The sequence below is a fragment of the Nerophis lumbriciformis genome, linkage group LG38 (genome assembly GCF_033978685.3).
Source record: "Nerophis lumbriciformis linkage group LG38, RoL_Nlum_v2.1, whole genome shotgun sequence".
Classification (NCBI taxonomy): domain Eukaryota; kingdom Metazoa; phylum Chordata; class Actinopteri; order Syngnathiformes; family Syngnathidae; genus Nerophis; species Nerophis lumbriciformis.
This window is the reverse complement of record NC_084585.2, coordinates 17,973,669-17,985,130: the sequence shown is the minus strand read 5'-3', so window position 1 is coordinate 17,985,130 and position 11,462 is coordinate 17,973,669. Positions and strand designations below refer to the sequence as shown.

The following is an 11,462-nucleotide window of genomic DNA, read 5'->3' as shown; positions in this document are numbered from 1 at the left end:
CGTGAGTGCGGGCGGGGACTAGTTGGTTTTGTGTTGGATTGGCTGTGTGCAAGCAATCAATAAAGCAAGATTTGCAACTAATCGGCGGACTCAGGCAGGAAAGGTGCAACAAAGCGTATTTCTTCATCTTACTCGTCGTCGGCGTCGCCATGGCTGTATCTTCCTCGTTCTTCTGCTTCGTCTCCTTGTTGTGTGCGCAGTTGTGCACTGCACTCTCTAAAAGCCGTATATGTTATTGATGTTATAGATGGCAGTATTGTCCTGTTTAAGAGTGTCACAACATTGCTGTTTACGGCAGACGAACTGCTTTACGGTAGACAAAAACATGACTGCTGTTGTTGTGTGTTGTTACCACGCTGGGAGGACGTTAATGAAACTGCCTAACAATAAACCCACATAAGAAACCAAGAACTCGCCCTCGATCATTCTACAGTTATAATGTGATTGGGCAGGCACACTGTTTATATCGTGGGAAAGCGGACTCAGGTCCGCATGGAGCTGGAGGGGGCGTGGCCTCCAGCTCTGCCTGAATTTCGGGAGAAAATTTGTCCCGGGAGGTTTTCGGGAGAGGCGCTGAATTTCGGGAGTCCCCCGGAAAATCCGTGAGGGTTGGCAACTATGGCCAACACAGGTAGACAGACAACACTCACACTCACATTCACACATTAGGGCCAATTTAGTGTTGCCAATCAACCTATCCCCAGGTGCATGTCTCTGGAGATGGGAGAAGACGGAGTACCTGGAGGGAACACACGCAGTCACGGAGAGAACATGCAAACTCCACACAGAAAGATCTCGAGCCTAGGATCGAACCCAGGACCATCGTATTATGAGGCACACGCACTAACCCCTGTTCCACCGTGCTGCCTAAACTATTATTATTATTATTTACAGTGAGGGCGGCCACCGCTGCTGCTCACTGCTCCCCTCAACTCCCATGGGGTGAACACGGGGATGGGTCAAATGCAGAGGATAATTTCACCACGAGTGTGTGTGTGACTATCGTTGGGACTTTAACTTTAACTTTATAAATGTGTTCCACTTTAAATGGGACAGTCTTTGAAAACTACTACAGCCTGAAATAGATGTTGTAAACACAAATTATTAGGTTGTTGTTGTTTTTTCCATTTGTGTCCATAACTCCACAGGTTCAGTTAGTTATTTCATGTCTAGAGGGCTCTCATAGAGTTACAAAAAATAATATTAAGACGTTTTTTTTTATTTTTACCTTAGCTATGGACATATTCGATTTATATTTAATAATCCTTACTTTGCGGAAATTAATTTACCACGGTCAACGAGGGTCTGTTGTAAAATGCAATTAACACAAGAGTGTTTTAAGGCACAATTAAAAATGTAAAAAACAAAACAAAAACATCTTAAAAGGGTTTTAGAAATGTCCTCACACATTTGTAAATAATGACAAAAAAATATTAGTTTCCATAAAACTATTATCATTCCATTTTCTACCGCTTATTCCCTTTGGGGTCGCGGGGGGCGCTGGAGCATATCTCAGCTACAATCGGGCGGAAGGCGGGGTACACCCTGGACAAGTCGCCACCTCATCGCAGGGCCAACACAGATAGACAGACAACATTCACACTCACATCCACACACTAGGGCCAATTTAGTGTGTGGACTCTAATCTGCTCAGGGGCGTGGGCGGCATTACTTTGTGCTCTGACCAGTCCAACGACTCCCGTTTCCAGTGAGACAAACTAGTTTGTCAGCACATAGTTTGAATCTCCAAGTCATTGCCTCACCTCAAGCCAACGGTTGCTATGGGTTGTTGCCGACGCTTTAAAGGCGGAGACTCACAAAGGTGGACTTTGGACCGGAGAGTTAGTTAACACACTTAAAACAAACCCAGAGCAAGCAAGTGTGGATTAGGTGAAACTCTTAATGAATCTTCATACTGGAATACTTGAACTACAACACTTGTTGTGAGTACTTGCTAATACAATACACACACTTCTTATCTGGGTTGTCTTGCTGCCAAAGTCCTGACCTGGTGTTTTGGTGCTTTTTACCCCCCACCAGGCCGAAACGAGTCCGGATGGTTTTGACGCGAGATCAGCGTTGAGATTGTCAACCTGCCGTGGAAACAATGCAGGACTAGTTCAACGACTCACCCACACAAATGATGACAGATGTTGATGGAAATGTTTATTTTTCAATGGACCTTCTGGCTTCTTTTAATGGCTTTTCACAAGTTGGCCTGCGGTTTGGAAGGATATGATTACCCAGAAGTAACCTGCTCACAGGTAAGACTTTTGTACCTTTGAGCAGCTATCGGGGCTGTTGTTCTCTACGTCATTCAAGTATCACATTTAAGCAACCACTTGTTTTGTTTTTTTGTCCTGTCCTATTGTTGATGTAGATGCCCATATTTGCTGTACAAATTTACTTTACAAAAGAGAAGTGTGGGATACTTCTCTTGTTGCCTTATTTGTACTTGATTTTATTAAATGGATTTACAAACCCCGTTTCCATATGAGTTGGGAAATTGTGTTAGATGTAAATATAAACGGAATACAATGATTTGCAACCCATATTCAATTGAATGCAATACAAAGACAAGATTTTTGATGTTCAAACTCATAATCTTTATTTATTTTTTGCAAATAATAATTAACTTAGAATTTCAAGGCTGCAACATGTGCCAAAGTAGTTGGGAAAGGGCATGTTCACCACTGTGTTACATCACCCTTTCTTTTAACAACACTCAATAAACGATTGGGAACTGAGGAAACTAATTGTTGAAGCTTTGAAAGTGGAATTCTTTCCCATTCTTGTTTTATGTAGAGCTTCAGTCGTTCAACAGTCCGGGGTCTCCGCTGTCGTATTTTACGCTTCATACTGCGCCACACATTTTCGATGGGAGACAGGTCTGGACTGCAGACGGGCCAGGAAAGTACCCGCACTCTTTTTTTACGAAGCCACGCTGTTGTAACACGTGCTGAATGTGGCTTGGCATTGTCTTGCTGAAATAAGCAGGGGCGTCCATGAAAAAGACAGCGCTTAGATGGCAGCATATGTTGTTCCAAAACCTGTATGTACCTTTCAGCATTAATGGTGACTTACACAGGTGTGTAAGTTACCCATGCCTTGGGCACTAATGCACCCCCATACCATCACAGATGCTGGCTTTTGAACTTTGCGTCGATAACAGTCTGAATGGTTCGCTTCCCCTTTGGTCCGGATGACACGATGTTGAATATTTCCAAAAACAATTTGAAATGTGGACTCGTCAGACCACAGAACACTTTTCCACTTTGCATCAGTCCATCTTAGATGATCTCGGGCCCAGAGAAGCCGGCGGCATTTCTGGATGTTGTTGATAAATGGCTTTTGCTTTGCATAGTAGAGCTTTAACTTGCACTTACAGATGTAGCGACAAACTGTATTTAGTGACAGTGGTTTTCTGAAGTGTTCCTGAGCCCATGTGGTGATATCCTTTAGAGATTGATGTCGGTTTTTGATACAGGGCCGTCTGAGGGATCGAAGGTCACGGTCATTCAATGTTGGTTTCCGGCCATGCCGCTTACGTGGAGTGATTTCTCCAGATTCTCTGAACCTTTTGATGATATTATGGACCATAAATGTTGAAATCCCTCAATTTCTTGCAATTGCACTTTGAGAAACGTTGTTCTTAAACTGTTTGACTATTTGCTCACGCAGTTGTGGACAAAGGGGTGTACATCGCCCCATCCTTTCTTGTGAAAGACCGAACATTTTTTTGGGAAGCTGTTTTTATACCCAATCATGGCACCCACCTGTTCCCAATTAGCCTGCACACCTGTGGGATGTCCCCAATAAGTGTTTGATGAGCATTCCTCAACTTTATCAGTATTTATTGCCACCTTTCCCAACTTCTTTGTCAGGTGTTGCTGGCATCAAATTCTAAAGTTAATGATTATTTGAAAAAAAAAAAAAGTTTATCAGCTTGAACATCAAATATGTTGTCTTTGTAGCATATTCAACTGAATATGGGTTGAAAATGATTTGCAAATCATTGTATTCCGTTTATATTTACATCTAACACAATTTCCCAACTCATATGGAAACAGGGTTTGTATATTAATATTCGGTGCAGCCGGGCCGTAGCAGGAGGGGATAGAAAGAGAAAAAAAGTAAGACAGAGGGGGAAATTGAGAGACAACAACAACAGCAAACACAACAATAACAATAACAACAACAACAACAGAACAGCATCAGCAACTAGGATATGTACAAAAATGATGGTAAAAGTGATAGCAAAAAAGCAGTTAGTGAAATAAATATTAATAATACAGGAATGACAATGAACATTATTACTACAAATGGAGCAATACAAATACCAATAGCAATAGCACTATTGATAAGGAATAATAACAATAATTACCTCTATTATCAACAATACAATTGTTTCAAATACAACAATACATCTATGTAATGGTAACTTGAAATACAAAAGAAAGCAGATAAATGGATGGGAAGAAAGAGAAGCCAACTATATTAACCTTGTACATTGTTATAGTAACATTAGGTTAAGTTTTGTCAGTCTGCCACGTGTTACCCAGTTTAAGCAACCACTTGTATTACCCTGCCCAATACTCAATACTGTACAATGTAAACTTTAGAATAGTTTTGCAGTTTGTATAGATTTACTAGTATCTACTAGGGTTGTACGGTATTAGTATAGTACAGCGATACTAATGAATCATATTCGGTACTATACCGCCTCTAAAAAGTACCGGTCCCCCACACCCCAGGCCCCCTGTCCTCGTCACGTCGTGTCATTGCTGGTTTACGAGCAGAGGAGCATGTTCAGCAGTGCACAATCACAGAGTACTTACAAGCAGGCACAGTGTGTAGACAGAAAAGGGAGAACGGACGCATTTTGGCTTAAAAACTAACGATAAAGGTGAAGTTATAACACTAAAACACCCTCAGGAAGAGGTGCTTAAGACATGGCTAGCTAGCTAGCGGCTAAAGTCCACCCGCAGTCGGCAGTGATGTAGCTACTTCTAAATCACTACTCCTCGCCTCCATGGCGACAAATAAAGTAAGTTTCTTACAAGTATCATCCCTGCAGGACGAGGAATAACTAAACATGTTTCACTACACACCGTAGCTCACCGGCGTCAAAATGTAAACAAACGCCATTGGTGGATTTACACTTAACATCCACTGTAATGATACCAAGTACAGGAGCGCATCTAGTCGATACTGCTATGAATACATCGATATTTTTTGGCATCACAACATCTTTTTTCGTTTTTTAAAAATATGTATATTATGTTTATAAACTCAGGAAATATGTCCCTGGACACATGAGGACTTTGAATGTGACCAACAGTGTTGGGACTAACGCGTTACAAAGTAACGCGTTACTGTAATGCCATTAGTTTCGGCGGTAACTAGTAATCTAACGCGTTATTTTTTTATATTCAGTAACTCAGTTACCGTTACTACATGATGCGTTACTGCGTTATTTTACGTTACTTTTTATGTAGTATAAAGTGTGTTTTATCGGAGGGCTGCTGTGTCATCGTTCTGATTCTTCTTGTGTCACAAGCCGGAGAAGAGAGAGAGACACGCGCTCTGTGTGTGAGTGTGGGTGTGAGTGTGAGGAGGGAGGGAGGGGCGTGTCTGATCATGGCGGAGCCAGAAGTCGAGTTTGCTAACATGGAGATATTTTCACTACTTTTCTTTTGTCGAGCACAAAGAAAAGAACATTTTAGTTAAATGTAAATTGTGCTTTGGATCAAAGATGCCATCTACTGCCCAAAACAGCAATTCAAATCTGCTGAAACAAGCTACATAGCAACATGCTTCGACGAAGCTAGTAAAGAGAGACAGAGACTCTGATGCCACTTTACCTGCAGCACCACCATTTCAGGATTAACTCTGCCTCTGCTCATTCACCGCTGAAGGTACACACACTCTGTCAATCAATGTTCCCTCTAATTTTTCATGTGTGTGAGCAAACGCAAAAACTCCCTGAGCATTGAGTGGAGTCCATGTGAGCAACATCACATGTGCACACTGTGGCTACACCAGCAGCACACCTGTCCCAAACATGACTAAATAACAAGTTAAATCTCCATCCATCCATCCATTTTCTACCGCTTGTCCCTTTCGGGGTCGCTGGAGCCTATCTCAGCTGCATTCGGGCGGAAGGCTGTGTACACCCTGGACAAGTCCCCACCCATCGCAGGGCCAACACAGATAGACAGACAACATTCTCTTATTATTATAATCAAATGACAGCAGTCATTTCCATTTCTAATATAAGTGTTTAGGCCCACTTACAATGACAATAACAACAAATATTGTTTTTCATGAACTGTGTACTTGTATTGTTTGTCTGGGTGGAGGTCCTGCTTTGGAAATAGTTTGTACCCCTTTCAGACATTGCATTTAGTTCCCATTAAAACATTCACATGTTGCACAATGAGATGTAAGCAGGGGATCATGTGTACATTCCTGCAACTTCCTGTTTGTAAAAAATATATTTTTATTAGTATGTATTTAATATATTAACAGCATTTAATGATTAATATTTATACATTAAGATTCCTAATAAATGACACTAGAATAGGCACACATTTGATTGGTAAATCATAGAGTAACGACCTGGAATGACACTTTATGTGTGGTGTTGGAGTTGTCCGACTTTTTGTGTGGCTGTAAACGCATCACTGGTTAAGTGCCATATGTGCATGTGTTGGCGCAAGTGAGAAAGAGCGAGCGGCTGCTGCTGATATAACAGTGATGTGTTTATGGCCGACAGTAAAGAGTTTTGCTCAGTAAAGTGATGGATGGAATTCATGTCCTCAAAGCGTCTCGACAGATGTATTATTATATTTGAACAATAATGACGAAAATGGTTTTCTCTGTCGTGTCCGTGTTGTGTCAAAAATTGTTATGCGCTTATTTTTTTATTTGATTTTGTGCGTGGCATAGATTTGTCGTGCGCATAGGACGCTTGAGCAGTGCGCAATTGCACAGGCGCGCTCCTTAGAGGGAACGTTGCTGTCAATTCTCTTAAATAAAGTTGATTTGATTTGATTTGATATACTCTTTCATTTTAAACTTCTAGAGTGTTTGATTATCACATCACTCTAAATGTATAGACTATAAAGTTCACAAACATAAAGAGGGATGCTAGTGGGCCAGGCCAATCTTTCCTTATCTCTAAACTAAAACTGGGGAAATGTGTCGAGTGTTCTGGGCTTCAGACATGATTTTGTGTCAGAATTTCTTGAGGAAAAAATGCCTGGTTAGGCTTTGTGTATGTAGTGTGTGCCTTTCTTGGTTCATCTATGCTGTTATTATGCTGTTTGTTACTTATGTACGTTATGTTGCAGCTATTTAAAATAGTTTTGTCAATTTGTTCTGGCCAGAAACAAATTGGCCTTTGTAACATATATTTGTCTTTGTGTGTTGTATGTCGACCACATTGCTTAGCAGAGTTCAGTGATACAAATGTGTGTCAAGTTGATCAACACATTGTATTATTCTCCAGTGCAATAACAGTACTGAAATAAAGGCTAAAAGGGCATCAATTGGAGCTTTAAAAAAAAAAGAAGAAAAAAAGAAGTAACTACCGTATTTTCCGCACCATAAGCCGCCCTGGGTTATAAGCCGCGCCTTCAATGAACGGCATATTTCAAAACGTTGTCCACCTATAAGCCGCCCCGTGTTATAAGCCGCATCTAACTGCGCTAAAGGGAATGTCAAAAAAACAGTCAGATAGGTCAGTCAAACTTTAATAATATATTAAAAACCAGCGTTCTAACAACTCTGTTCACTCCCAAAATGTACGGTAATGTGCAAATGTGCAATTTATAAGCATCAATAACTTAATGTTGCTCGAACGTTAATGTCACAACACACAAAATAAACATAACGCTCACTTTCTGAAGTTATTCTTCATTCATAAATCCCTCAAATTCTTCTCCTTCGGTGTCCGAATTAAAAAGTTGGGCGAATACGGGATCCAAAATGGCCGGCTCCGTCTTGTCGCAGTTCTGTGAATCCTGCCTTCCGGAAAGCTCGGACCACAGTTGTGACCGAAATATCCGGCCAGGCATTTACGATCCACTGGCAGATGTTGGCGTATGTCGTCCGGCGCTGTCTCCCTGTCTTAGTGAAGGTGTGTTCGCCTTCGGTCATCCATTGTTCCCACGCCGTTCGCAGTCGTGCTTTAAATGCCCTGTTGACACCAATATCGAGCGGTTGGAGTTCTTTGGTTAAATATTGCCTTAAGTTTAAATTCTGCGTTATACGCGTGTCGCTTAGTAGGAGCCATTTTGTGGTCTTTACAGATGTAAACACACAAATGAAATGAAACGCAATATCCGGGGGCTTCTTCTTCTATGGGGGCGGGTGGTTGCTTACAGTAGAAGAAGAAGCGCTTCCTCTTCTATGGGGGCGGGTGCTTACCTTGGCGGTTGCTTACCATAGAAGAAGAAGCGCTTCCTCTTCTACGGGGAAAAAAGATGGCGGCTGTTTACCGTAGTTGCGAGACCGAAACTTTATGAAAATAAATATTTATATTAATCCATATATAAGGCGCACCGGGTTATAAGCCGCACTGTCAACTTTTGTGAAAATTTGTGGTTTTTAGGTGCGGCTTATAGTGCGGAAAATACGGTAAATAGTTACTTTTCACAGTAACGCATTACTTTTTGGTGTAAGTAACTGAGTTTGTAACTGAGTTACTTTTGAAATGAAGTAACTAGTAACTATAACTAGTTACTGTTTTTCAGTAACTAACCCAACACTGGTGACCAATGTATGATCCTGTAACGACTTGGTATCGGATTGATACCCAAATTTGTGGTATCGTCCAAAACTAATGTAAAGCATCCAAACAACAGAAGAATAAGTGATTATTACATTTTAACAGAAGTGTAGATACAACATGTGAAAAGAGAAAGTAAGCAGATATTAACAGTAAATTAACAAGTAGATTAATAATTAATTTTCTACCACTTGTCCTTAATAATGTTGACAAAATAATACAATGGAAAATGACACAATATGTTACTGCATACGTCAGCAGACTAATTAGGAGCCTTTGTTTGTTTACTTACTACTAAAAGACAGGATGTCTTGTATGTAACAAAAATATTTTTTGTTAAAATAAAACCAATAATGCCATTTTTTGTGGTGCCCTTTATTTACAAAAGTATCAAAGTACCGAAAAGTATCAAAAATACATTTTGGTACCGGTACCAAAATATTGGTATCAGGACAACACTAGTATCGACACGGCATTATTATCTATATAGCTGGAAACACACAACCCAGAACACGGAACATCGCAACATGAGGACCCCCTGTAATTGTAACAGGGGTTGCAGGAGTACTGCTGGCACTGGAGAGCTGTGGTTCACTGCGACAAAGCATGAATTCTAGCAAATGGATCTTTTCATTCCTACAGTATTGCCCATTGAGAAAATACAATTCAATGTTTTCTGAAAATGTCGGAGTGTACTTGCTACTGTTCCTGCATTGCTAATATTTGTAATGTCCTAATCAATGCCTCTTTTAGGGTCTCTCTCAGTGTTCGGTGATGAATGAGATGCCACTCAACATCCCACAGAGCGATGCTGTGGATGTCAAGAAGCTGACAGCAAAAGTGGAGCTGCGCTGTGGGGACAATGCAGCGTGCACAATATGTCTGCTGATTGACACTCAGCTCTACGTCCAAGTGGAAGAAGATATGGACCAACATCGACACAACCAGGAGGCGAATAACTCAACAGGTGGGAATCAATGTCATATTTCTTTTGTGTAGCTCTATTTATTTTATTTAAGTTATACCATTATTTTTATTAAATTGATTATTAAAACCTGGTTGTAATTTAATGTTAAATGTATGTATTCCTTTTGGTTGGCCTGTTTGTTTTGTTTACTTAATTTACCTGTTCATTTTTACATGATAATATTCTCAACCTTGTTGTATTCCTTGAAATAAACTTAAATTAATATAAAATTTTTACTAATGCTATTTGTACTATTTTATTAACTTGGCTACAAAAATGTGTTTGTAGTTTAATTTTCTTTTTTTTTCCATTTTGATCTGCCTGTTCGTTTTGTTTACTTACTTCATTCACTTGTTATGTCTACATGATAGTCTTCCCACCCCTGGTTTGTGTCTTTAATTAAACTTAAATAAATGTTTTTGCTTTTTACAAATTGCATGCTTATTTTACAAGACCCAAAACCAGTGAAGTTGGCACCTTGTGTAAATCGTAAATAAAAACAGAATATAATATTTTGCAAATCCTTTTCAACCTATATTGCTGCCATGAAATTCTAAGTTATTGATTATTTGCAAATTAAGTTTCTCAGTTCGAACATTAAATATCTTGTCTTTGCAGTCTATTCAATTGAATATAAGTTGAAAAGGATTTGCAAATTATTGTATTCTGTTTTTATTTACGAATTACACAACGTGCCAACTTCACTGGTTTTGGGTTTTGTATTAACTTGGTTAACCAATCTTGGCTGTGGTTTAATTTTCTTTCTTTTCTAAAATGATTTATCATTTTACATGATAGTATTCTCACCCATTTGTTTCTTTAATTGTATTGTTATTTAATTTTGATTATTAATTATTCTCTTAATTTGGTTAATAAAACTTGGTTGTAATTTAAATAAAAACATTAATTAATTATTTTATTTTATTGGATTAATTGATTAATAAAAAAAATTCATTTCTGCTTTAATTTGATTGCTTCCTGTTTTTAATTAAATTTAATGCGTCTGGTTATTATATGTAATTTTACATATTTTCCCATTTTTTTCTTAATAAAATTGTACCCTTAACTTTTTGAATTTGACTTATAAAACTGTTTATCCCCACCATTCTAAGCTGAATGATGTTCTGTGTGCGCAGTGGCAGCGTTCGTGGCCTTGTGTTACAAAACGCCACAGACTATCCCGGCCTGCAAGCGGGTCAGCTTCACGGTCAAACGCACGACTCTTCTGCAGAACTTGGTGACGGTAAACGATGACCAAGATTTCCCATGGATTGTGTAGGCCCTTGACTTACAGTTTGTCTGTGTTTGTGCAGGTATCCTTGATAATCTCCAAGCCAGCTGGGATTTCCTTCAGCAGCATTGTGCTCGTTTACTCTGATGAATCAATGCAGCCAATCAAAGTGGACGTACCCTCTCTGAATGAAGGTAAGAGGTCAAAACAAGTGTTAAACTTGCGGTACGTTTGTGATAATAAATGGTCTGCTCGTCTTGTGTCCCGCAGTGTGCTCCAAAAAGCTGACCCAACACATTGAAGAATGTCACAGTGAGTGAGGAGCACGTCTTCGTCTTTTTAGGCAGCGTTCACACTTGTCAGGTTTGGTGCGGTTTGGAGACGCCAGACAAAATGTGTTACATCATAACAAAAACGTTGTTATTTTAGAAACCCAACATTTATCGCTATTATTCCACAGGAAAAGTTGC

The 11,462-nt window shown here is 39.7% G+C and overlaps 1 protein-coding gene across 3 annotated transcripts in view; it reads left to right on the top strand.

Moving 5' to 3' along the window:
• Positions 1-1,779: 1,779 nt before the first annotated feature.
• Positions 1,780-11,462, top strand: part of il17rc (interleukin 17 receptor C) — a 32,795-nt gene continuing 23,112 nt past the window's right edge. For 2 of the 3 annotated variants that reach the window (XM_061932324.2, XM_061932323.2), the window contains exons 1-6: positions 1,780-1,943; positions 2,041-2,264; positions 9,548-9,761; positions 10,898-11,004; positions 11,075-11,186; positions 11,263-11,304. In XM_061932324.2, coding sequence (XP_061788308.2) covers positions 2,151-2,264; positions 9,548-9,761; positions 10,898-11,004; positions 11,075-11,186; positions 11,263-11,304 — 589 coding nt within the window. In that variant the 5' untranslated portion in view covers positions 1,780-1,943; positions 2,041-2,150. The remainder of the gene's footprint in view (positions 1,944-2,040; positions 2,265-9,547; positions 9,762-10,897; positions 11,005-11,074; positions 11,187-11,262; positions 11,305-11,462) is intronic. The other variant, XM_061932326.2, reaches the window with a different exon arrangement.